General features: G+C 48.7%; 1 protein-coding gene across 1 annotated transcript in view; it reads right to left on the bottom strand.

Moving 5' to 3' along the window:
- The window catches only part of LOC148817493 (pleckstrin homology domain-containing family G member 5-like), a 99,269-nt gene extending 73,091 nt beyond the window's left edge, over window positions 1–26,178 (bottom strand). The window contains exons 1-2 of the mRNA XM_088938259.1: window positions 25,131–26,178; window positions 305–381 (exon numbers count right to left, since the gene is read on the bottom strand). Of these exons, the coding sequence (XP_088794385.1) occupies window positions 305–381; window positions 25,131–25,221 (168 nt within the window). The 5' untranslated portion in view covers window positions 25,222–26,178. The remainder of the gene's footprint in view (window positions 1–304; window positions 382–25,130) is intronic.
- Window positions 26,179–26,853: the final 675 nt, after the last annotated feature.

Genomic DNA, 26,853 nt, shown 5'->3' with positions numbered 1-26,853 from the left:
CTGTTTGGCAGTACTGTGCAGAAAAAAAAACCTTCACTACAGCCAATGGATAGTTTTCAAATGCACACTCTTGCACACTCAATTGAAGTAAGGTAAATTTGATTATTTCTATTTAAGAACAGTTATGTCACAGCAAAATAAACTTTGTTTTCTTCGGTTGCTCACAGACTGTGCTCTGTCCCGAGAATAAAAGTGGATGATCCTGCCCAGCAGTTGTTCAGACTGGGTACTCAGTGTCAGGGTAGCTCCCTGTCCTTGCCACAACGTCAAGCTGACCTTTGACCTCTGACCCCTGACCCCTTACCTTGGTGGCCCGGCGTCGCTCTGTGCAGTCCGGGTGCTGGCACAGGATGCACTTCTCCTCCACTGGAGGCTTCTCATCTGGAACAGAAAGTGAGGGAATAAATACAAAGAACTGGCTGGTTAGAGGAAGATGCTCTCCTCGCCAGGCTGTCCGGGTTACAGGGAGGGCACCTGGACATGGGCTGGCAGCACAGATGTGCACCTACAGCTTGCTCAGGACCACCCAGCCTTCGCCAGCTCCCTCCAGAAACACTCTCCAGCTCAACACGTCTTTCAGTTCTGCGTTCAACATCACAGATCAAGCAGCTCCTAGCAAACAAATGGCCTAGCTGGACAGAATAAGAGCAGAGAGCACAGGAACACAGGAATTCCTCTTCGCACTGTTCTCTCAGGCCGTGCACGGGACAGCTGACTAGACACAGTACGACACAATCTAGACCGTACATTACAGAACGGTACACAATCCAATTCATGGAAGATAACCCTGAATACATGGTAGCCCAAGTCAAAGGTGCATGGTGTAAAGGTGCACTGACATCTGGGGCATGGTACAGTGAGCTGTTCATGATGCACACTGGCGTAGGGGGGACACTGTCCTTAAGCCTAGTGCGGTACAGCTTGCCAGAGCGCAGGCAATCACAGGCGGGAGAACAGGAGATCCTGGATGATGGCTTGGGCTTTACTGTGACAGCGGATGATGTCAATCTCATCAATTAATGGTAAATCACATCCTATAATCGTCTGCGCCGTTGCCACAAGCCTTTGCAGAGCATCTGTGTCACATGTTGGGATATGGCTGTACCATACAGTGATGACCAGATAGCCTCCTTTTGTTTTTTAAACCTTTCTTAGTTTCATCTTATAACCCCTAAATCCATATGTCTGACTATTCAAAATAAAGTCAGGCACCTTTCCAGGCCTGGCACCCAAATTCCCCTTTTCTCTTTCTAAAAAACCCTGTAAACAGGCAATTTCCCCTTTTCAGGTTTAAAACTGGCAAACTGACAGAAACACACACACACACACAACAGATTATCTTGGCAAGCATGAGGTGCTCCAGGGGTTAACCCTTACAGTAAAGCTTAAATAAAACTCATTACTTACCCCCTGTCTGGCAGCCTACCAAAAGTGAGTCAGGGACTCCTGAGATATGTTTATTGAATGTACTACTCTTAACAAACGAAGTGCTGCATGTGACCACACAGTCTACGCTGAGCCCAGAGTGATTGTTTCTGGTTAAGGTCAGTTCTTCGCTTCACTTGAGAAAATAAGAACATAAGAAAGGTTACAAACAAAAGGACGCCTTTCCAACCATCCGGCATGTTTGATTGTTAGTCGTTAATTGAGCCAGGATTCTCATCCAGCCATGGCATCGAATAGCTTGTTCCACACTCCCACAACCCTTTGTGTAAAGAAGTGCCTCCTGTTCTCGGTTTCCACACCCATGGCACTTAAGCCCTCTGGGTCTCTGTCCATTTTGAAGAAATCCACTGTGTCGATTTCATCAGAGCCTTGGAGCATTTTGGTGACGTTTACCAGGTAACAGCATAAACATGTCATTTTCATTCAATAAAACTGACTAGCATTCCTGAATTCTGCAAAAAAACCAGAACCCATTCCAGAGAACCACATCAAACAAATCTTTGCCCATGACATCTCTATCAAGATGTCAGTGAGGGCCAGTATCTCATTTCTTCACCCTTTGACAGCAGTGCAACAGGTTCAATAACATCCTTTAGGGAAAAACCTTTGAGGAAAAAAAATCAAAACCTCTTCTGTCTTGGGGAAAATCAAATTCCTTCAAATGATCTTGCCTAGCTTGCACAGAAAACAACAGTTCCACAATGTCAGAGAAAATGTTCTAGATATTACTTTGTGATTGCCATTAAGTAAGCCATTAAGCCATAAGCTGTTTAATTTTGTAAAAATGATTCTGGCTAAATGAATATCTCCCCAAGGTAGCGTAAATGCTTATTTGGGGATCTTTGTAATTTTGTTCCCCAAAACAGTACAGTGAATGCAGTGTGGTTTAAAGTGATTTTTTTATCAAGTGTGAGCCAAGGATTCTCACACACTGTGCACATTTCTAACATTGAGACAGGCGTGATCTCTCACCGTGCAGGCTGCAAGGACACAGCTCACTGTGCAGACAAAATGCAATTCGAGTCCTGACTGGGTCTGTTTTAGCAGTTTGTAAAAACAAAATGACAGGCTGAATAACAAATCGCCATTCTCTCATTTACTTTTACCGGGGCAAGAAACAGCGCGCACCTCCCGCAATCAGCCAACAACCAAGACCAACAACAGACGCAAGTGTCCATTCACAGACACACTCACGTGCACATGAACGCACACACAGACGGACACTGAGCTGAGCACGAGGAAAGAACAACATTTCCCTTCTCGGACTCGAGATCTGTCTCTTTCCCACTTTTTTTTGTTTTGCATTGCATTGTTGTCCATTGGTGAACGAAGTGGGAAACAGATTTGAAGAATCGGAGACTGGGGGAGGTGAGGGGTGGGCTGAAAGAGGGGGTTACATGACACAGAGCAGAAGAGACAGGGAGAGAAAGCGAGGCATTAAGAACAGGGGAGAAGGGTGAGAAGAGGCTGGGGGGTGAACAGGAGACTGGACAGTTCTGCCATACAGAAACGGAGAGGGACAAGGGGAACTGCCAGTCGCCAGTAGACACAACAGACCCGGGCAGGAAATGTCCTTATCTGCACTGAGCACTGACAGAGAGGGAGAGCAGGAGAGAGGGGGGCTCTCTGGACCCTTAAACCCCCTTTACAAAGACTAAAAATATTGAGTGGAGTGTCCAGAAAAGTGCTATATAAGTGTAAGCAATTATTATTATTAAGCAAAAGCCCCTCCACAGGCTGAGGAAGACAGACAGGAGAGGCAGAAAAGCAGCAGAGTGAAGCACTCAAACAGAGGGAGAGAGAGGCAGAGAGGCAAGAGCAAGACAGGCTGAGACAGGGAGAGGGAGAAGATGATGGGACACACGGGGACACACAGAGACAGGGAGAGGGAGAAGATGATGGGACACACAGAGACAGGGAGAGGGAGAAGATGATGGGACAGGCAGGGACAGGCTGAGACAGGGAGAGGGAGAAGATGATGGGACACACAGAGACAGGGAGAGGGAGAAGATGATGGGACACACAGAGACAGGGAGAGGGAGAAGATGATGGGACACACGGGGACACACAGAGACAGGAAGAGGGAGAAGATGATGGGACACACAGAGACAGGGAGAGGGAGAAGATGATGGGACACACGGGGACACACAGAGACAGGGAGAGGGAGAAGATGATGGGACAGGCAGGGACAGGGAGAGGGAGAAGATGATGGGACACACAGGGACACACAGAGACAGGGAGAGGGAGAAGATGATGGGACACACAGGGACACACAGAGACAGGGAGAGGGAGAAGATGATGGGACACACGGGGACATGCAGAGATAGGAAGAAGGAGAAGATGATGGGACAGGCAGAGGGAGAGAAACAGGAAGTGGTAACGGGGGGAGAAGGGTGATGGGGGGCAAAAGGAGAGCAGAAGAGTGAGAAGGCGGAAGGGTAAAAGTCAAGGGCAAGGGTGACGAGAGTGAAAAGGCAGGGGCAGCAGAGGGGACAGAGCGAGAGAGATCTGAGGAGCAGGGCGAAGAAAGGACTGAGGCCCTGAAAGGGGGGGTGAGAGCGATGGAAAGAAAAGATGATGGGAGAATAGACGAGTTTAAACAGTTTGAGGGACTATTGAAAGGCAGATCCGTGAAAACGCACTGTCAAAGTGGGGCTACGCTGATGCCCCTTTTCTCATTTAACTCTATTATAATGAGGTCCTGGGCTCCAGCATGCCTGTGTGTAAAGGCTGGAACACAGACACACCACTGAGGCAGGGGGCACGAGGTGACACCGCTGGGGTATGACAGCGTGACTGGCACGCCCAACAGCCTGCACCAGCGTGCAATACACAGATCGTCAGGCACCACGCTGCTTAGCGCACACTGAGCTAAAGATAAAGGCCGTGGTTGTGTGTGATGTCAAGGAAACCCACCCAGCTTCCACAGTGCTCACAGCTGGCAAAAGACACCTACTGTAGATTCGAGACTGCAAGTCTCTGGACCGTTGAGCACAGCTGATGCCTGAAAGCCTCATGCCTCTTGAATTTTGGGATAAAAGAAATGCTTGAAGATGCATGAATTTTTTCAGAAGAACAGATGTAACAAAAAACATTCCATGCACAACAGTTTCTACTAGCAGACTATACTTTTCTAGTAAAGATGCTGCTATAATAGCATGTTAGAAGCTTGAGCTGGAGCTAAAATAACGCCTGGCTCTCTGGCAAACCAACGAGCAGTCCAAATGATCACTGCTGACCCAACCATGCCTACCGCAAGCAAAACACACAGAGCTCGCCCTGGTGCCGAGCTCCAAGAGCCTCAGAGGGGCAGGAGATGGGTGTGGTGCAAACCTAAAATCAGCATCTTTCTAATAGAGGAAGATCAACACACACGTATCCCCCTCCGCTAAGTGCTCTATGATGCCAAAAACACTCCCATCCACTATCCGTCACCCTGAGCCAGGCTGAACCCAGAACACCGGGCGCGCATCTGCAGCTCGTCAGGCCTAAGGTCACGCACAGCTCCCGGCCCACGTCCCGACCAGGCTGTGCCCCTGTCCCGCCGCAGGCCCGCCAGGCGGCTCACACCCCGACACACGTTCCTCGAGAAGCCACTGCAGCTTCTCCATTTCCGCGCTCGTCTTTCCCATTCTGCTCCGCCACGGATCCTGCTCCCGTCCCTTTTGGCTGGCTTTTCGCAAAGCCGATCTGGTCGTTGCTCTCGAGCAAGCAGAGCCTCTCGGTTAAAAAAAAACGAGAGCCGTCACCCCTTATCCTCCCTCCCCCTCCCCACAAAATCAGGCTTCCCACAGCCTGGCAGGCTTCACTTTCAAATGAGGCTGTGTGCTTCAGGAGGCTGGGCAACCAAGACCGGCCGTGTTTTTGCAGGCTGCTCTGCTTTGTGCCTGGTATTGTGCACCTGTACTCATACTGTACTAAGGCTACTGGTGTTAAACTGAACAGGAGGGGGAAATTGCAGGGAGGTGCATTTTAAAACAGAGACTCCGTTAAAGACAGATTTTGATCAACATTAAACACTGGACGTGCGAAACCAATTAGCATGACAACAACTGACAACGGTTCCACAGGCCACTGCAAGAGCAGCCGGTCACATTCCTTAATGCTTGGGCAACCATGTTACTTATCCACGCCTGCTTCCCTCACATGCTGCCCTTTAACTGCGGCAGATGACGTTTAATACGGAAAAGGGTGCAGTGGTACACGCAGGTAGGGAAAAACAATCAGAATTTTAAGATGGGAATGTCCGAGTTTGAAGAAGACATCTGTGAAGACATCTGAGGCTTTTATCAACACAGTGTGACACGTTGATTTGTTGAGGCAAATGTGTAGATAAATGGTTAAAACTACAGAATTTAAATAAAGCTATGTCATAGTAAATTGTACAATATGCTTTTAAGACTTTACTTCAAATACTGGTTGGTTTTGGCCACTACATTACACAAAATTGGGGTTGATCTGGAATTTATCCAGAGAGGAGCTACCAGATACATTCCAGGGCTTAACGTAATGTCTTGCACTGACCTGCTAAAAGAACTGAACCTTCTAGTCTGGAACACAGAAGGCTATGAAAGGACCTGATTTAAGTTTTCAAAACAGGCCACGTTGAGCCACTGAACACATTCAGAATTAACAGGGAGACACAAACAATAGGAGAGAGGAGGAAACTATAGGGAAGTTCACTTAAAACTGAGGCCAGAAAGTACGTCTTTACACAAAGGGTGGTGGGAGTCTGAGCCGGAGTGGAAGGAAAAGCCAATGGAAGAACAGATGAGGTTGAAGAGTTTGAGAGATGGGGACCACTTAAACCCAGACTGTGAGCTCTATCCACTTCTTAAAGCAAACCAACTTAAAATCCAAGTCTTTCAAGAAATAACTGAATGACACCCTCTAATCAATCTGATACTAGCAGACAGCCTAATAAGGCAAACAGCCTCTTTTCGCCTCGAACCCTTCTAACTTTATCAGAAGGTATTTAAAACATGTTTAACAGTGGATGTGGCACCATGGTCTAGGCCAGTGATCACCTGTCCTGGCCACTGATCTACATCTCAGCCCACTCCTTCACTGGGTACATGGGGATGTGTTGGCTTCCTTACTCAGGATGAACCTAATTCTTAGTCAACAACAGAAGGCACCACTAAACCTGGGGCAGCAGGGATTTCGGGGACCAGGGCTAAAGACCTCTGGCATAGGAAAATACTACCATGCAAAACTTCTAAGAACTGAACTGGAAATAAGATACGAAACTGAGTAATTAAAATGAGAAAAGAACATATAAAATCTGATTTAACCTAAATTACACTTGGCTCTTTTCGATAATCCTCAAAACGTGAAATCCTCCAAGATACATCCCATGACGTGTCTTGGAGGGTTTCATGTTTTATTTATTGGATTTTTCTGTACTTGAATGCATGTGTCTTTTCCAAATTCCAAAGTTCGGGATAATAAGGGTCTTCTAAAGGTCTAAAGGACACCGAGATTAAAGAATTCTCGACCAAGTCCATTTAACTTTCTGTCTATTTTGCTGCAGGTCTGCTGCAGGTGGAGCTTGGGCACAGCAGGCTGAAATGAAGGTGGCAGTTTTGTGGGTGTCTGCTTGTGCCCTCCTGAAGCTCCACCCGCCCCCAGCCCGACTCAGGCCGTGTTACTCACGGTCTCGGTGAGGAATTCCTGAGCTCAGCAGTGCTGATTAAACCATTAACAAAAACACTGCACTGTTTATACTGTACACATAAACACACTCGGTAGTGCACACCACCCTGAGCGAACATGCCGAGAGAAACACTGACTTAACAGCCGCAGCGATGTCTGAGACAGGTACACAATAGCACAGACGTGCACAAATACAATATCTGCACAAACAAGTGCGCACACTAGCACTACAGTACACTGTGAGACGAAAATAACACCAAGAACATAACCATCAGCTTTTACAGCCGCCCCAAACCAGGCTGTAACCTTCAGTTCCTCTCACCTAGTCCCTGACTTTGAGCACCTCAAGGCTAATCACCAACACAGCCCTCCTACCCAGTTCCTCAGGTCTGACCACTAGCCCACACTGCCTCCCTCTCTCCCAGTGCCTCAGCTCTGACCACTATCCCACACTGCCTCCCTCTCTCCCAGTGCCTCAGCTCTGACCACTAGCCCACACTGCCTCCCTCTCTCCCAGTGCCTCAGCTCTGACCACTAACCCACACTGCCTCCCTCTCTCCCAGTGCCTCAGCTCTGACCACTATCCCACACTGCCTCCCTCTCTCCAAGTGCCTCAGCTCTGACCACTAGCCCACGCTGCCTCCCTCTCTCTTTCCCAGTTCCTCAGCTCTAACCACTAGCCCACACTGCCTCCCTCTCTCTCTTTCCCAGTGCCTCAGCTCTGACCACTATCCCACACTGCCTCCCTCTCCCACAGTCCCTCAGCTCTGACCACTATCCCACACTGCCTCCCTCTCTCCCAGTGCCTCAGCTCTGACCACTAGCCCACGCTGCCTCCCTCTCTCTTTCCCAGTTCCTCAGCTCTAACCACTAGCCCACACTGCCTCCCTCTCTCTCTTTCCCAGTGCCTCAGCTCTGACCACTATCCCACACTGCCTCCCTCTCCCACAGTCCCTCAGCTCTGACCACTAGCCCACACTGCCTCCCTCCCTCTCTCCCAGTGCCTCAGCTCTAGCCATTACCTCACGCTGTACCCCAGTGCCTCAGCTCTTACACTAGTGGGCACTTAGCCCCCGTCTCACAACCCTTTAGCCCCCTCCTGCCAGTGACCCCGGGTTTGAACCCCCAGTAGGTACGCTTGCTCCATGCCCCTTTATTGCTCACTCTCAACACGTTTCGCATTGCTTAGGAAAGGCAAAAGCAGCCAAGTGCACATAACAGTGAGTTTAAACAAACCTTCAGGAGGAATGTGAAGAATGCGAGTGCCTGTTTTCAATTTGGGTCCACTTTTTGTGCGGCATGCGCTGGCCAACACTACTTTTTTTCCCCGTCAACCTTGTCGACCTCTCTCCTGTATCACTCCACTGCAGGGTCTCGTCAGGAAACCCCTGTGCTCCACAACAGAGCTGCAGGCCGGCAGAAGCGGACCCCACCCCATCCCAGAAGCCACCTGGACTGGCCGAAGAGGAGAAAGATGGGAAGGGTTCGATTCCCCGGTGCCGTTTATGATCTTGGAGAGGGGAAATAGCAAAGTCTTCAACTGTCACTTTCTATAAGTAAAGAAATGTAGTACCACTTCACTTGAGAGACTGCGCACTGTCCACTCCTACTGAGACTGACCCCACTCTCGTGATCAACAGACGCTGGTCTGTGTCCAGTCCAGATACCAGAACACACACCGTGAGACACCAAGAATTCTTGACCAAAGGTTTGTTTGTACATCCAGTCAGCACCTAATTTTAAAAACTGAGCTGTTGTATGCCTGGGTTTTTCACTCAGTTTGATAGTTTATGATTTGTGCTGCGTACATTTGATCTCTGTGCTGTTTTGTGTTGCTTCATTGTGCAGCTCGTGTGTGTGTATTCACTGGGTGAATATTTACCGTGATCTCACACCGCAGTTTTTCTCAGCTGTTGTGCAAATTGTACAGCGCTTTGCTAACATGCATGCAATGAAGAGCAATTCATAAATAAAACTGATCACTCAGATGTTTGCTGCTATTTTCCCCAAATATGGCCATATGGAACAGAGACTTTCCTTTCCCACATGGCCAAGCTCCACAGCCTGTGGAGAAACACCATTCTGGTGAATGAGAGACGAGGGAGTTCAGATTTTGAAGTGAATACGGCATGCATCTCAATTCCTTAAGAGTTTTGGGGCAGGTTGATTTTAAAAAGAAATGCATTACAATTACAAGTTACTTGTTTAAGGGATTGCATTTGTGTGGAGGAGTACTTTAGAAATGGAATCAGATTCGGTGATCTAAGAAGCACGTGCATAATTACTATGAAATACATTACTTACATATACATGCAATACATACAGTACACTAGCTATTTCACCCAACTTCCTATTAACTCAAAAAGTAATCCCTTAGATTAGAACTGTAATGCAATACTTTATGAAGCTAAGTCATCCCAAAACTGCAAGTCCAACGAATCTCTCCATTCCTCTTATCTTCTCATGATGTGAAGCAGATTGCTTTAGCACACTCCTGCTTCTTCTCATTAGCCACACAGCAGGCCTATTTTTTATCTTTTATGGACCCACTGTTGTGTTTCTGGATACACTGTTATTTTCCACTCCTTCAAAACCAGTTCCTGCAAACCTTGCCGGGGGCTCACTGCTGGAACAAGCACAATGAAGCCCAGTACGCTGAGGTTTCAAGTCTGTATTTGTCCATCGCTAGTGGAGGGAAGTACTTTAACGTGACCAGCAGACTGGTAATGCAGTATAAATCATAAAACAGAGCAGGCAGCGTGTGCCGTCCTGGCCTGATATACTGAGTAGGGCCTGACGTTGATGCTGCTGTTACAAAATAGCAACGGAACAATGAGACAATGTAAATTAATTAAACTAGCAAGAAGGTGCAGAATGTTTTCTTTCTTTGCTGTGAAGCCACCTGGCTTGGATTCAAGATCACGGATTCTGAGGAGGTTTCTCAGAATAATCTGAGCACAAAGAACAACGAGAGATTCACTCTAATACCCTTCCTTTATGTTTGATTTACAGTAATGACCTGAACCCACACAGCTCAGAAATAAAACACCTGTAGAACATGAGAGAATGTGAAGCACCTGCTCCCTGATTATGGTCAGACTCTACTTTCAGGCTGCACTCCTGGAGAGGGCCTCTAAAGACACGCAATGCAGCTGTGCTGTCCTCTGAACCAGAAGACGGAGCCCTAGGAAGCATGCTCAAAAGAACACCAAAAATTGCAGATTTTGTTCCACCAAGATTTCAGATTTAAGATCCAGTGCACGTCCGCTTTCTGTAAAATGGATGTTTTGACAGATCCCAATGCAGAGGTGCAGAGTGCAACATGGCATCATGAGATTTCTTAAATCAATTTAAAAAACGTGTTGCCAAGAGGCCACGCCATGCAACAGAGCCGTACGTTTATAGTGCCGGCACTTTGTTCAGTGAGAACGAAGCTGATTCCAGAGTAAAGAATGCCAACGAGGGCACCGTGAGCCTCGAGTTAAGAAAGTCGACTTGGCTGCCCAAATGGAAAGAGACGTTTTCCCAGGAGCCAGAACGCTCCATCACGAGGGGTAGTTCTCCCTGATTACAGCAAAGAGGCGCGAGATCAAAGCTGGCCTGCGGTGCTGCACGTCTCCTTCACGCTGAGGTCTGACAAGGATAAGATATTCTAACCCACGCAATTAGGGGACGACTCGAGAAGGACTCGTACGTGACGCCGCGCTGACCGTTCACTCAGAGCTCACGATCACACACACCAGCGGGCTGACCGTCGGGCAGGAATGGCGGTTTTGGCTCTGCTGTCCCAGCACTCTTGATGCAAAAGCAAGGGACAATGAAAACCCCTGAAATGTCAGTGAGATCTCAGCGCAGCGAAGATGCCAGATTGGGACTGGATTGCTGTTGGCTCCTCTCACATGCATTTACATGGCAGCAGGCAACAGCTGTGTTGTGCTTATCATCCCTCTTCAGGCTTTCCTCCCGATTTCTGTGCTTACGACTTCACAGTACAGCACAGCAGGGGTTTATACAGGCGGGAATGCTATTGGCACCTGAAGGGTTAAACTCTTCTCCCCTTTCCTAATAATGCTAATGGCCTCTTGCCAAGACCGTATGAGCCTCTGCTGCATTTCAAACACACTGACACTAAGCACTCTAATTCGCCGTTAAACTAAGCACTTCCTCAATTGGAAATATTTCACATCAGCCACCATTAATGTCAGCTTTTACAATCTCTCCTCTTTCCACTTACCCCCTTCACCAAAACCTCTTAAAACAGCTCAAGCTTTAAAAGCATAAGTCGTTTGTTTAATAAATCAAATGATATTCTATTTTAATATCAAAGTCGGGCCCCCACCAATGTCTGTGTAGTTGTGCACACTCAAGATAGCTTTAAAAGTTACGGGTTGTTTTTTTTCCCAAACTTTCTCCCTCATTATCATTCGCCAAATGACGTTCATCTGAAACTCTGAAAGAGGGGGAAGTGGAGAAAAAAATTCTCTCTCTCACACCTTAGCTCACTTACTAAACTTGCAGCATTACTTGCAGAATAAAGCAGCAAAATGTAGCCTTGGCTCTAAAACACTGAAAAAGATTGGCAAGACACCTATCTGGAGATGTTTCTCTCTTGTATGGTCTGATCTACAACTCCACAAGCCCAACAAGCCCAGGTGGATGCTACACATATGTGGTGGTGGAGGAGAGTCCCCACTACCTGTAAAGCGCTTTGAGTGGAGTGTCCAGAAAAGCGCTATATAAGTGAAAGCAATTATTATTATTATTAACAAACTCACCCTGGTAGCTCATGTGCTACTATCCAGTTATTCCATCTGGGATTCTTCTGAAGGATCTCCCTGGTACACTGAATTCAATACCACGACTCGTCTAGGTATTTGGAGTATCAGCCCGACTCGGAGAAACTAACATGTCTGTTCCACTGTTGATGCTTAAATTTCTCCATGAAGGACCTCAGATGCCGGCGGACGCACGAAGACGCTGGAGCCAGGCCTCGTCTAACCTTTGCAAAGCTCTGAAGACCGTCATCAGGCTCACCCCTCGGCTGCTGCCTGCCAAGGACCCGGCCAGATCAGCTCTTTCACAGAGCCGAGACCTCCAGCCCTGAGGGGAGTCTGCCCCCCCGCCTGAACTCCGGACCTCCTTGAAGGCTTTTCAATGGCTGCTTTACAATGCCGACAATGACAGATCCACAGAGGGCTACACCCGTGCCCCACGGGGGATCCTTTGTAGACATTGATCTGCCTGAAATGATGTCTGGAGCAACACCCCCACCCACCCCCGCCTCAATGACTAAAATTCCCAAGGTCCATGAAAACCGTCCCCACCCCCAGACCTCTAGAGGCCTATCCCCGCTTCTCGCCCCCCTCTGAGCCCCCCAGTCTCGCCCCGGGGTCTTACCGCACAGGTCGTGGATGACATCCAGAGAAGAGGCCCAGGAGTAGCGCTCGGCCCCCAGCCCCAGCTCCGTCAGCGAGGTGGGCAGGGTCTCCAGCTCGTACGCGCCCCGTTTCTTCCAGTACAGGAACATCCCGGCGCGGGGGACCCCCAAAACAAGCCTCGGAGCCAGCTCCCCCCCCCCCCCCCGAGAAGCTACCCTTCACGTCCCCCCCCCCCCCCCCGGCGACAGCTCAGCTACTTCCCCCCCTGAGCTCAGCCCTGCCTCGAAAAGAAGGCTCCTCTCGGACTCCGAGAACCACCACAGACATCTCTATAACACCTCGCTCCTGGATGCTCCAGTGCACCCTGAAATCAGTTTCCCTTCAGAAGTCTGTCAAGTCACTCAGTGGGGACCAACATCCCCATCCTAACCAGTGCTGCTCCAGTGAAGACAGATCTGACTGGCACCCCAAAAAACTCCTACAGTACCCTAAACCCCACACACAACACCATCAGCAACCCTGCTTTGCTAGAAGCTCACATCTCTCCTTCCAGTTTCTAGTCAACTATTGACGCTCTCAGATGTTCGAGTTGACCTCAAGCTTCCAGACACAAATCACAAAACACTTTCTTTCCTTGCCTGTTCCTCTCAGACTGTCGGCCGACCAGCCCTCCAGTTCCTCTCAAACACGACTAGCTTCTACAGACTCAGCAGAAAAAACATTAACTGCAGAGCCACCGTGAAAACCCTCAACTACTGTTTCCTCTTTTTCTTGATTCTCCTTGCCCTCTTTAGGGCTGGGAAGCGGCTCATCTCTGTCCCAGTGAGGGATCTTTCTACTAAAACACACAGAAGGGCAGTTTATTCTCTTCCAGCGCTAACTGCCTGCACTTGGAGTTTGGAAACGTCCCCAGTGCTGCTCTGCAGTGAAGATCTGAGCAGCGTTGCTGCTGTGGGCACCGTCAAGCAGGGGGAAGGATGATGGGGGCAGCCGACCCACACCGTCAGACAAGTACTGTATTCATGCCGCGGTGAGGTGCATGCTGGGATGGGCGGCCTGGGCCAATGACTTTGGGACTTGGCGACACAAAGCTCCCATTTAACACCCCTCCTACAGAGATTATGAACTTTCTTTATGTTTGGGAATGGACACCGCAAACTGTAAAAGCCTGACATTTTTCTGCATATATTATATGCTGTTCTTTATTTATGGGGCCATTTTATTTATTTTATGAATTCATTGTCTTCTTAACAGCTGGCTTTGGTGATTTTTTTTTGTAGGACATTGGGGAAAAGCTTTAACATGCGAGATGACGGACAGGGAGTTGTCAGTCACACAGAATGTGGCTTTAAAAGGGGGGGAAGAGGACCCAGCACCCATGTCTGAGGGAAAGTTTTTAACGGACTCACTGCTTTCTAGGAAGCTGCTCTGTTGTGCGTTTGCGGTGTCCTGCTGGAACGTGACTCATTATGAGGCACGCTCAGATGCTGCTCCTCACAGAAGGTTTGGGTGGTAATAGAAAGTAAAAAGTAACTGACTGGCACACTCTCACTCCATACTGTAAGTACTGTAAGGAGTTCGAGCCCTTTTGAAGTTGAGGGGACCCATGGCTTGATAAAGCTGTCAGTGGGTGATGGGTCATTTCAGGCTTGTGAACTCATTTCAAAGACATCTGCATTGACGGACAAGATAAAATAATATCAAATACAGTTTTCTCTTCTGCTTAATCGGAACAATCAGCTGGAAAGCGGCAGCTCACAAAACCTGGAACGGATCAGACCGCTGTGCTGCTGGACCGATGCCTGTGCTGCTGCCCTGTCAGGGAAGCAGGGGGGGGATCCGCTCCCAGCAGGGGGGTCCAGCCACACAGACCTGACTGCTGCGAAACAGCTCGGAAATCGGCCGCAGAGAAACAGGGGAGTTCAATTCTCACAAGAGGGAGGCAGCGCACCAATGCCACCAGAGGGGAAAAAACAGCGTTCTTATTTCAGGACGACAAATTAGAGGCTAAGGTAGGAGCCACGTCACTCGACTGTACTCAGCAGGCCTCCGCAGACATATGGTAGTGATCTGAAACAGCCTGCAGGAACACAGAGCTTGATGTTAATGAAGAGGCTGGCTGGACAGCCTGAGAACACAGGGCTCATTTCCTCTTCGTGTACAGCACATAAAGAGAACATTGAAGAGGGCGGAGGGCCGGGGCGGGCTCTTCAAAGAGCCGGCTGGGCTCGGGCTGGCCTGTCCTGGGCCAGGGTGCGCCCTGAGCCAGAACAGCTCCGTCAGCTGGACACCAGCCCCTTCCTGGGAAGACAGTATTCCCGGGAGTCAGGGGGGCAGCCGACGACGCGGCGAGGTTTGAAGCCGGCGTGCAACAGCGACCGCCTTCAGCCCTGAGAGCTCCCTGCGAGTTACAGCCCTGCGCCTGCAGCGCTGACAGACTAGAGACGCACTAGACAGTCTCGGCAAGGACAAGCAGAAGAACTGCAACCAAAATCTCAACACGAGAAAAAAAAGGGACCGTCTAGGTTAGGCTCCACGATAATAATCCAGGCCAGGTTAAAAAAAATCTTCCCTTTAATGGCCTCACAAAACACCCCGTAAAATTTCACCAGAACCTCCGTCAGCCAGCCCCTGTCGTCCAGCTCGGAGTCTCCTGCAGCTTTAGTAACTCACAGTGCCGTGGCTCTGGCAGGTCAACTCCTTTCTTTTTCCGCCAGCAGTGTTGTGCTGTTTGAGACTACAAACTCACGTCCAGGGGAAACAAAACACGTCCTCACCTGTCCCCTGGACATCTAGCTTTCCGGAACGTTTCCACATCTGTACCTTTATCTTGGAGTTTACCCCCCCAGTTTTCTCCTTTTTAGCCGCAGTGAGACTTCAGCCTGTGGGTCTGGACAGTTTGTCCCTGGACGCTCTGCAGTGTTGTTGTTCCCATGTGGAGATTGGAAGGGACAAAGAAAGGTTCTAATTTATGCCCAGATATTCAGAGTCATTATGAGACAATTCTCCTGAACTTTTACTCCAAACTACGACAAACAGAATACCCCCACTTGGGCGACAATAATAACGACAATAATAATTGCTTTTTATTATCCTTCAATAAAAGCTAAATAAGGACAAAGATGAGCTAATTGAAAACAAATGGATCATTTACAAAAGAGACCTGAAGACCCATTTCTTAAACACAGCACTTACTCGAGCAATGCAAGCAATGGGAGAGAAGCACCTTGCTGAAGAGGACAAGAGCAGTGTCCCGTCTGGGATCTGAACCTGCAACCCTCCAGCATGGAGTTCGGAGCCCTGCTGCCAGAGACTCAAGGCAAGTGGCTCACAACTAGTGGCTCATCAGGTTGGGTCTCATCCCAGTGTACAGCTGGGTGGAGTGAAGCAAGGGACAACACATCTTACCCAAGGGGTTCCGCAGGAATGCCTGCAGCAGGACCTCGAACCCACAGCCTTCTGCTCTGGAGCATGCTACTTCACGCTACCTCTGCCTGCTCACTCGGCAGAAGCTTTCAACTCAAGACAACGAACGAGGAGTGAGAGCCTTACAGTAGGACCCTGGCATTGCATCTCATCCAATGACCAGAGTAAGGACTCGAGAAAATATGAAACCAACCCTCCCAGCCCTCGTCAATCTCCCTCTTCTTCCCTGACTCAGAACCAGCTGTTTTTTCAGCAGTTTCACAGTGCAAATACACCTTGGATGACCTTCCTCCGAGCCGAGAGACCTTTACAGAAGAGTTCTGCCCGCTGTCGGTTGTGTTCGTCCTGCAACATCACGGATATTGTCAGCTGCCACTGCTGCTGGCACCACCTGGGCACAGTTCTAGTACTGTCAAGATGCCAATAAAATACTTTGACAAGCCTGCTGCACTGGGATCCACCTCACTTCACTCTGCCACTTGAACCTAGTCTAACTCACCCGCCACAGATGCTCATCGGGACAGGTTTAGATCAATCTGAAATGGAGGCACCCTGCTGCAAACGGTAATGTATTTTTAGGTGTCCACTTCATAGCCTTAAAACTCAACTTCATTAAGAGTCATGATGAAATCAGCTGCCAAAAGCTTTCCTCTGGCTACTGAACACAATGGTGCCTTGATAACCAAAAAAGCTATTCCTGAAGACATATTCTATCAGAGGTTCTCTTTGTTTCCTAAAAAGATTAATGCACTGGATTTCCTAATTGAAAAACCAATTAAATAGTACAGTTAATTAATTTTAAGTAGCATCTTTTCATGGCCAGTAACCTCTCCAGACAGTTGACACATACTTATAAAACACTACAGTACATTTAATAAGTACATTTAAGCCATTAAGGCTAGCAGTCTTATCCGATTCCTCTAATGTTCATTAAGCATTCCAAGATGCTTGGGAGGGGTAACTCTGCCAGCGTACACCCTGACCTATGTAACCTCACAGGTTAGAAGTAAAACAATGGACATGGGCTATCAAGGTCTGAATAAATACTGTGTAGAAAGTGTGACATGACTGTCTCTCATCAGATTGTAACTGTGACTAAAACGTGCAATCTGTGAAGAGATGTTTTGCTGTCGGGAAGGGCAGGGATATTTATAAACAGTGTTTTCTGGGAAAAGAAGGACAGCACAAAATTTCCTGACTCTCTTAACTAATCCAAGATGTACTCTACAACCTCAAAGAAGCCACCCTATTAATTAGCCCTGGAACGCTCTTTTGAACGAAAAACCCCAAGCGTATTCAGAAAAGGGATTGAGCTGCTCCCCCTGGTTGTTATGAGTGCGTGGGGCCTTAATTAAATGACTAACTACCACACAGTCTTGTCCTCATCCTGGGACACTTGCGCCACACTGACCACTTCCTGTGTGGCACGCTGGACTCAGATAAGACACTCAAAGCCTTGAGCACCAACCAGAAAACAGCATCTTCTGCAATAACATGCCCTACAGCAGCCATAGAAAATTTCGTTCACAAATTTAGATGCAGAGACACATAGGGACAGACTGACACCCCACTCCCCCTACACTAGAGAAACATGTTTCCATTTCTTCTAAACCCAACGGGTCTGCAGCCCCTCTCCTTGGCCTGCAGTGACACACACAGCAACAGTGTCATCCACATGTCCTTTCACAGACAGTCTGGGACATCCGGTAGGAGGAACACTTTGATTCTCTGCTACATGCTGCACCCTTAAACAGGCTGTGCTGGCTGCAGGTTTTGGAACAGAGAACAAAAAAGTACCAGAGTCACAAAAGACTCTAGAGATTTTTTCCTGCTTGATATTTCGAAGTTGATAAAGGTTTAATCACGCACAAGACCAGATGCAAAGAGTATTTGTTGTTGTTATCCAGATTAAGAGCCTTAAGGGCTAAAATGCCTAGCCTTATATATTTTTGTGGGAGGAAACCCATGTGAACACGAGACGAGCATAATCCACACATATAGTACCCCAGGAAATGAACCCAGGGCACTAGTGCTGCAAGGCAACAATACCAACCACTACACCACCTTTCTGCCTGCCTCATATATTCTTATCTTCCATAACTTTGTGAGTAATATTCAATGAATTTATACATTCGTTTGACAATCAGTGTATTCTGCTTTTTTTTAAACACTCTTCAGCAACATCACAGACTGTCTCAAAGATGAGAAGACGGACAAATTTCAGACATGAGATACATGATTCTTTTCTCCTACAGATTTAACTTCAGGAAAGAAGTTAGTCAGGGAAGATGACGGAGAGCCAAGATTGGTACAATTTGCACGGATGAACAGATAACTGCTGACATAAAGCACCAAACATTTAAAACACTTAGGCCGATGAAAACATGCTAAAGTTGAATAAAGAGTTAATACATATAATAACATGCTCCATGCAACAGTTACATTGTTATTGGCAAGAAAGATCATGTTTTTAATGGATCCTATCCAGGGGGCACTCGTTAGAGACCTTACGTAAATGATCAAGCAATTATTCTGACACCACGGTTTGGCGGGGAGCTTATGAGGTGCACAACAGCAAAAACCCGACTCGTTCGGGGTAGGTACCCGCAGTTACTTCACAAGCACGTGCCTGACAACAGCAAGGAGTCAGAAGAAAGTAGCATGCTAACGATATACGAGCACTTCTTCCTATTTTCGACCCAAAGATCAAAACTTCAGACCAGAAAGGGTTAGAAGGGGCAGTTCTGCACGTGGCAGGGGCGTGGAGGAGCGCTTGAGACACGCGGATCCCAGGTCCTGAAGGCCGGATCACGAGGTGGGGGACAGGGACGAGAGGGGACATCGAACACGACCCGGCGACAGAGGGGCTGAGGCCTGGGAAAGACCCGAGGCCAGAGAGGGCCCAGGGCCCGGTCTCCTACAGCGTCCCAGGGCTCGCCCCTCTGCGAAGACTGGCCACTGGCACGTGAATGAACCGAAACACAGCAACCCCTTCGCTCCTGCTTCCCACTGGAAGCAAGCGCCCTCCTCTGTTCTCGTTTTTCTTTTTTATTTCAGAGAACAAAACAAAACCATTTTACACATGAACAACCATGATTCAGCCTTACACCACAGGCACAAATTCCTGTTTGTTCCCCTAGTTTTTTACAATGATATAACTTTATTAACAAAACTATATACATTCAAAAGAAGGAAGATATATAAAAAGGGAGGAGACTATATAAATGTATCTTATTAAATTTCAGTTATTTTGTATCTCAACAAAATCTGACCTTAAAGGTTTAATGTACTGAACCCATCTAGACCATTATTTGACAAATATTTTCATTTGTAATTTTAGTGAAAATGTTATTTTTTCCATTATATATATATTTCCTTTATTAATTCAATCCAGTCATTCATTGTTGGTAGATCTGCGAGAAGCCACTTTCTTGTTATAGCTTTCTTCCCTGCTGATATAGGATATATTGGATATAGGATTCCAAACAAATATTCATCCCTCCAATCAAAATCCCGTTTACCAAAATATAAAGCCTCAGATGTAAAGGGTACATTCCTGTTCTCTCTTTTCAAAGCCAACGGCTCTGTTAATTTATACCGACATTACACCTCTGGAGATGTGTGTATAAACTGAGGGAAACGGTCGTCAGTTATATCAAGCAATGAATTACCGTATACTACTTGTGTATTCAAATGCTGCTTAGAACATAAATCACGACAAAGGGAAAAGGATTTTTAACAAGTGCTCAAGACTTTCCAGTCATCTCACTTCTAGCTCAACAAGACCCGCAGAAAATGAAACAAACTGGTTTTAAAACTGGCTGGAACTTTTTTTTATTAACATGATGCTTTCTCTGCGACGGGCTGGGGTCTTGTCCTGGGTGTACCCCGCCTGGCGCCAGCTGTTTGCCGAGTTAAGCTCCAGCTCCCCCCTGACCCCCTACTTGATAAAGCGGTTTAGAAAATGGAAGGACAGATGGACATTATGCTCTCCTAGAGTATTTTAAACACCTATAACCTGCACGGGAGCTGAACGGGCTAGCCCGTACAGCCGCCGTTTTCCTACAGGTAGTGCAATCTGTGCAAGCCCAAACATCAAAAAACATCGGAGTGCGTGAAAAAAAAATTACATCAACACAGAAAAAGATTTGAAAAAAAATATTCAGCAGTTTCTACTTTCAACCACAGAGGAACGTTTTGACTTCAAAGGTGGCAATTAGACGCAAGAATATGAGGTCATAGATTCCACACAGAGATTTGTTATGAACAGAAAGTTTTCTAAGTCTGTTCACTGCACTTCCAAAGATGTTTCGCTATGCACCAAGCCGGTATCGGGCTTGTACTATCCCACAGAAATGGCTCAAAGAGCTTGATGAGTGACAGACCCCTACCTGATTCAGTCTGAACTGAGTTTTCACAGATTCTTGCAGTTAATTATTTAACGGGTTTGGATGGAATATTTAAACAAGCAGAGAGAGAGAGGACCGGGCCCGTGTTGCCAACCTTAGTCTGCTGCACCTGCAAGGAGAGTTTAAAGTTTGACTGGAGAGGTGTTTAAGAGCAACAGCAGCCGGCCGGCCTGTGTGGTTTTGTGGTTTTCCAGGGTGGGTTCGGAGCTACGGCCACGTCGTCCCTGTTCTGTCATTTCAGCACATCCGGGGCAGGAAAGCGTACCGCGTGCCGCGTGACCAGCGGAGAGGAGAAGGAGAGGAGTAGGGGAGGATCCGCAGGGGGTGTGAAGGCAGAGAGGAGGGGAACAGGAGGGTGCACAGGACCTGCGCTTCAGACAGGCAGACAGGGACATCTGGCCAGGGATTAAGCCAGCATGTTTGAAGGGGGATTAAGAGCCCCAGCCTGAGAATCCAAGGAATTAAAGGCAGCCCAGTATCCTCTCCCAGATTACAGGCTTTCCTGCACTTCTGTACAGGCCAGTTGTAGATTAGCAGAAGATTACGTTCCCAGCAGCGCAGCCCTGGGGGCAGGAAAGAGGCGCCGGGACCGTCTGTCGGCTGTCACGGGCCGGGGACGAGCAGAAGATCACAGGGCGTTCCAACTCCCCCCCTTTTTTCATGGCACCGGTCTCCGGAGAGACCCCCCCACCCTCACCCCTGCCTTCTTCAAAACAGGCATCTAAGGACATTGCAATGCAGCAACTGCAATGCTGTTGCCAATAATTAAATATTGCAAGAGCTGGTCTCAGCAGGCACGGTTAAGGCAGCGCTGCTGATGAGAGTGCGGCCAATCATTGCATGAGATGGCTAATCTGAACTGCCCGGCCCTAGGGACTTCGAGAGACCCGCAGGGCTGTCTCTCCAGCTCCTCTGGTCCCATGGTGAGGATATACAACTCATTTTAAAATGCAAGAGCGTGGGCATTCCATGCCCCCCATCGCAGTGGAGAGGGAGCCCCTGCTGGGCTCCTGTGATCTGCTCCTGCCTGTGCCTGCGGCTCTGCTCACCGGAGCTGCCCACAGCTTCGAGGCCTGGGTTTCCTCTGGCGCAGGTGTGCCAACACCCTGGCACAGCCGCTCAGTCTGCAATCCCCTAGCAGCGGCTCATCCCCTGCTGGTGCCGCACAACTCCCCCATCACGAAAAGCAGCCGGCTTTCAGCGAATCAACAGTCTTGGGGGTCTTTTAAAGTGTGGACTGAGACTGTACACCCCGACAGCTGTTCTGTTAAAGTACTCCGGGCACATCACCAAGAAAGAGGCGAATTTTTTTTTCCCCCGCTTGACAAACAATTAAAAACAACTGAATCGAAGACGCTCTTATTCCTACAATTTTAGTTTCTCCAGCATTTCTTAATATACTGTACTGTCGACCAAATGTGGATCTGCTGCCTTCAGCTCTGAACTGCAGTCTGTGTGTAGATGTCAGGCCCACTGGAACCTCCCTGCCCGCCTCACACCCAGATTCAATCAGGGGCCCATCTGACAGGCGCTGACTTCTTCACCAAGCCCTGATGGCCACTCTCCACTGGGTAGGAGGGAAAAAAACCACAGGCCAGCAGAAAAAAACACCAAAAAGCGCTGGATTGGGAACTCGCAATGTGTAGCCGAGGCCAAGTTTCGACCAGATCTGCATGAAAAAAAAAAATCATCTGCCTGCTGTCTCCTCGGAGAAGTGACCAAAGTGTTTGGCCAGACGGAGATAAAGCACTGAGATTTCTGCACATCAGCTGTCATTAGGTGTTATTCTCATCACCCTTGACAATCAAGGACAGATGACTAGTTAAGACGCTGGAATGTGATTAAGATCAATGAAGCGGTCACGACAATGTGGAGATCTTCCCTTCTGCCTCTCGCCAGGCGAACTGCTCTTCCTCTTCTCCCTGCAGAGCTAATCAATACAAGATCGTGCCGGTGTACTGTATTTCAGAGCGAATGGTGAATCGCCTCAGACAGTGCCTCTCTAACGCATCCCCACAATTGCCATCTGAGGAGCCGAGTAACTGTTTCACAAAGCGCGGATTTGGATGAAGCCTGGGTCTCATACTACTATACATGAGTAATACCAGTCTGCCCTCACCAGCACTCACACAACAGCTCAAGCAGGACTGGAGATCGGTTCTCCGATGCTGCTTCCTCAGGCCTGAGCCGAATTCCCAAGCCGGACTTTCCAAGCTACCAAGCTCAAACCAACCCAGGCTTAGAGCCTGGTACAGTACATGAATCACTTTTAACCGCCTAAGTGGGCTGCACCGTTTTAAAACCCAAACACCAGCTAAAATGGTTCCTAAATATTGAAAACCAACACGTGAACTGTGATATTTTCTAGGTTTTGTGATGTGTATTATTATTGGGAGAAGAAAAGAGATGAGTGTCACATTTTCTGAATAACTGGACTGACGTTTTTGTCTAAGCGTACTTAGATTTGTACTCGTATATACAGATGGGGTATTTTACTGAAGCCCCTTGCGTTAAGGACTGGCGCAGGGTTAGCACTGCTGCCTCACAGCACAGGGTCCCTGGGTTCAATGCCAGTCCTGGGGTGCTGTCTGTGTGTTCTCCCCATGTCCACAGGAGTTTAGAGATAGGGCTGCTCCAGTTTTCTCCCATAGTGCATAGGCATACTGGTAAGCTCACTGGCTTCTGGGAAAACAAGCCCCGTTATGCGTGTGTGCATGTCGGTGTCTCCCCTGCGATGCACTGGTGTCCTGTCCAGGGCGTACCCTGCCTTGTGCCCGGTGCTGACCAGGATAGTCCAAGGCTACCCAGTGACCCTGAATCGGATAAAGTGGCCTTGCTCATGACTAGGGCAGCAGCAGCAGCACTCCACTCAGGACTCAAACCCACAGCCATCCGCTCCAGAGGCCACACCTCTCCTTCAGGTTGGCTTGGTGAATGTGTCCTGACCACAGCTCTCCGTCTGGCAGCTGGCCCCTCTGCCTCTCACCCCTGCCATGACAACACTGCCACATCCTCAGCACAGCCTCGGTGCTGCACAAGGCCCCGCCGCAGTGTTTCCAACGTGTTTGAGCGGGCTCCCTTGTGTGCCCCGTGTTTTGTTCCAGGCAACATCTCATTGGTTTTTCATTTTAACTCGCGTGTAGTTCCCGGGCAGTGGCAGAAGTTATATGAAGCCCATTTTGGTTTAAAAACCTTCAAATCCCGAGTTTAAGGCAAAAAAACACAGCACTGGACAGAGCTTTCCACAGGTGACTCCACAATGATAGTATACAGCTCCTCACCCACCCCACTGGTGTCTCTGATGATCATTCCACGGTGCAGGTCACTGATCGTCTCTCACCACCCAGTCGCTCCCCTGGCCAGCCTAACCTGTTCACAGCAACGACCTGGTTTAACCACAGTGGGCAATGCGCTGTAAAACGCAACTGTCTTTTTTTTCCCCTCAGTCAGCAAATCACAGAAATAGCTGCTAAAGGAAAGAAAACAAGAGTGAGAGAGAGAGAGAGAGGGAAAACCAAATTTCCTCTTGGAGAGCAGCTCTGCTCCACAAGCTTTTTACAGGCTGAGACCAAGCCCGGCGTTCAAACCCGAACAAGCTTTATTAAGGAGACTTTAATGAACACGACAAAGCCCTTGCTTTGCTTGCCGGAACAACTCAAGGCTCAGATCTGGGGAGCTTTCCTGAAAAGATCCAAATCAAAGGATAATCTTAAAACGTTCCTCCGTTGGATTCAAAACCGGCCTTTCTCAAGTCTCATTAGAGCTCTTAACCAAACCACAACACAGGCAGGATGTAAAAGCCTCCCCGAGTGCCAGGATCACAGATACCAATTTAACCTGCTCAGGCTCCAGAAAAGTGATTTCCCAAATCAGAATAAGCTGAATTAGCTGATTGCTGGGCAGCTCACGCAGGTCAGCGGATTAGCTATGGCTAATGAACGGTTTGGGTTCCTGTCACCAAAATGCTGCCTGACCACTTTTACAGGGTGCTATGTAAATCTGCCCAGGAGATCCTTCTTCCCGGTTACTAAATCCATCACATCCCTTCCAGAACCAGAACTGGTCCACACACACCCCCCCCCCCGCACCGTCTGAACCCCCATGAACCCCCAAGACAGGAGTCCAGTCCAGTCCAGTCTCTAACTCTGCCGGGGTTACGCAAGGCCACCGAGGACATGAGCAGGTCCCGGTGTGGCGAGAGCGAACAGGCTGAAAAACACCGGCGGTGCCCGGTAACAGAATTGACAATGTGGCGCCTCATGTACACATCTGAAAAGGGACGCGCCGGTGCCTTTTCTCTGAACTAAAATTTTCCACAAGTAGAGTTTTCCGACTCTGCTACTGCCACCGCATTCTGACAGTAAACCAGCAGGCAGGGCGACCGGTCAGATTTTTAGGTTTTACCTTGGAGAGCCTGGCTGGTGGCAGCCATTACCGAGCCCCGCTGACAGGATTCATGGAAGCTCTCGTTTGTATCGTGTTCGGGTGTCGTTGGGTTCAGCCCAACCTGAGGAACACTCTACAGTATGCCCGGGTTTGGTCGGTGAGGAAGGTAGCCCAACAGCTAGACTTTCAAATCTCCTTTGTCAGTAACCCGTCCTGTTGAAGTTCGTCCCCGGGCGCTCCAACCCCAAACCACCCCGGCCTTCATCCATTCCAAACTCCCGGATCGGACCACAGGGCCACCAAATGCGTTACTTGTTTCCGTTTAATTTCTCGCTGCTTTCATTTTAAAACTCTTTTAGTTTTAAAGACGACAACCTCCACAAGAACGACGCCAGTGCCCGCAGCGTGTGGCGACGCGAAGGGTACTTACTCATTCGCAGCCGGAGACCGAGCCAGCTTCTCGGCGGCGACCCGTATCTCTGCAGAACCGAGCTCATCACCGTCCACTTGTTCGGAACCATCTAGGCACGGGGCTGTCCGCGGTCCCTCGGCTCAGACAGCACCCACGGGTGCAGCTGCCGGTTACTTTGTACTCTTTGCAGCAGCCCAGCAGTCAGCAGCAGTTCCCAAAACTCGGTGACATCGCCGCTCACCGACTCACCCGAAAAATAAAAACTTAAGTTCAACACAACCAGCGGCTCTCATCCCTTAGCGGGTCCCGTTTTATTGATATTCATATTTTGCTTTCCTTTAAAAAAAAAGTTTCGTTTCCTGGTTATACTTTTAAGTCTTTATTTTTTTTTTCTTGCCGTTCTTGTAGGGTTTCGCTCATGTTTATGAGCGTCGTCTGTTTCTGTGTCCGTGTGCCCAGGCTGCCGAAAAACCCGGGGTTATCCTTTGGAAACGTGCCGACGCGTCATCTCTGCCTCAGCTATGTGGGGTTCAAAATCAAAGGCAACTATACAGGAATCCCAAAAGGCCAAAAATTAACCTGTCGTCTGACATAGTTTCTCTCAGTTTTCAACAACTCCTTCTTCAACAACCCTGCTCTTCGTTTATCGCTCAGCTACGGATCGGGGCTCCCGGCGTGTTAGCGCAATTGCGAGGTAAATACGGGGCTGTAAATAACAAAAAAAATACCTTCGTCAGCGGCTAAGGTTTCCTCCACCGAGCTGTCCGCGGGCAGCACTGGGATAACCTGTTGATAGAAGTATCGTTCCCCCCGCCTGCGACTTCCACATACAAGCAAACCTTCATTTTAACGCATCCTCTTTAAATATTCCGTCTTCTGCCGAGACAGGCGCGATCACGGGCACGCAGAAATAACGGGGGGGAGTAGCAATACTTAAACCAGCAACGTTTTCGTTTCCCGGATACCCTTGTCTCCCCAAATCAAGCTTCCGCCTCCAATGTCCCGTCTCTCTGCTCAGGGCTCCTGTAACAGATTATCCTCGCCGCGCAGCGCAGTCTAGCCGAAACCCCGTCTCCCCCACCTCCCCCCCTCTCTCTCTCGCTCCATCCAGCACGGCAGAAGCGTTTTCCATTCATTCACAGTTTTTTTTTCGCCGTCTCTCTTTTTTTTCTCTTTCCTCTCCAGCTCCTAAGCGCCTCTCTCAGCTAGGGGCGCTACACCGCTACACGCCGCCGCTCCAAGCCCGTGGAGAGCGCAGGCGTGCCCGCGCACACGGAGACGGGACCTGCAGTCGATAGGGAGCACGCCCCATTAAAAACTGACACTGTGGCCACACAGCAGGCGAATATGATCTAGCGGACTGAAGCCCACTCGCGGCGCAGGATCACTCAGAGGAAGACCTGGTATTCGGGTTCACCAGACCATAAGACAGGCCATCCAGACCCATCCAGATTCACCGATTGCTGGCAGCTCATTTTCCTCTGATGATTATCCACGCCCTTCTTGAAGTTCTTTAGGGAATCAGTTTTAACAACATGGCTTGGCTATTTGTTCCATTCCTCCACAACCCTTTGTGTAAAAATATATACACTATTGGGATAGCCAAGATGTTTTCAGTAGCAGAAGGCATTAGACAGCAACGTAAAATGTTTATATCAGCATCTACTGCTTTGATTAGTTTGTGGGGGGTGGGGAGGGCGGGGGCCTTTCAGATAGTCACCACACAGTCTGGTCACTCTGA

This window comes from Atractosteus spatula, chromosome 20, assembly GCF_055471065.1.
Source record: "Atractosteus spatula isolate fAtrSpa1 chromosome 20, fAtrSpa1.hap1, whole genome shotgun sequence".
Lineage (NCBI taxonomy): Eukaryota > Metazoa > Chordata > Actinopteri > Semionotiformes > Lepisosteidae > Atractosteus > Atractosteus spatula.
Note: the sequence above shows the minus strand (reverse complement) of the source record. Positions and strands in the feature narration are given on the sequence as shown.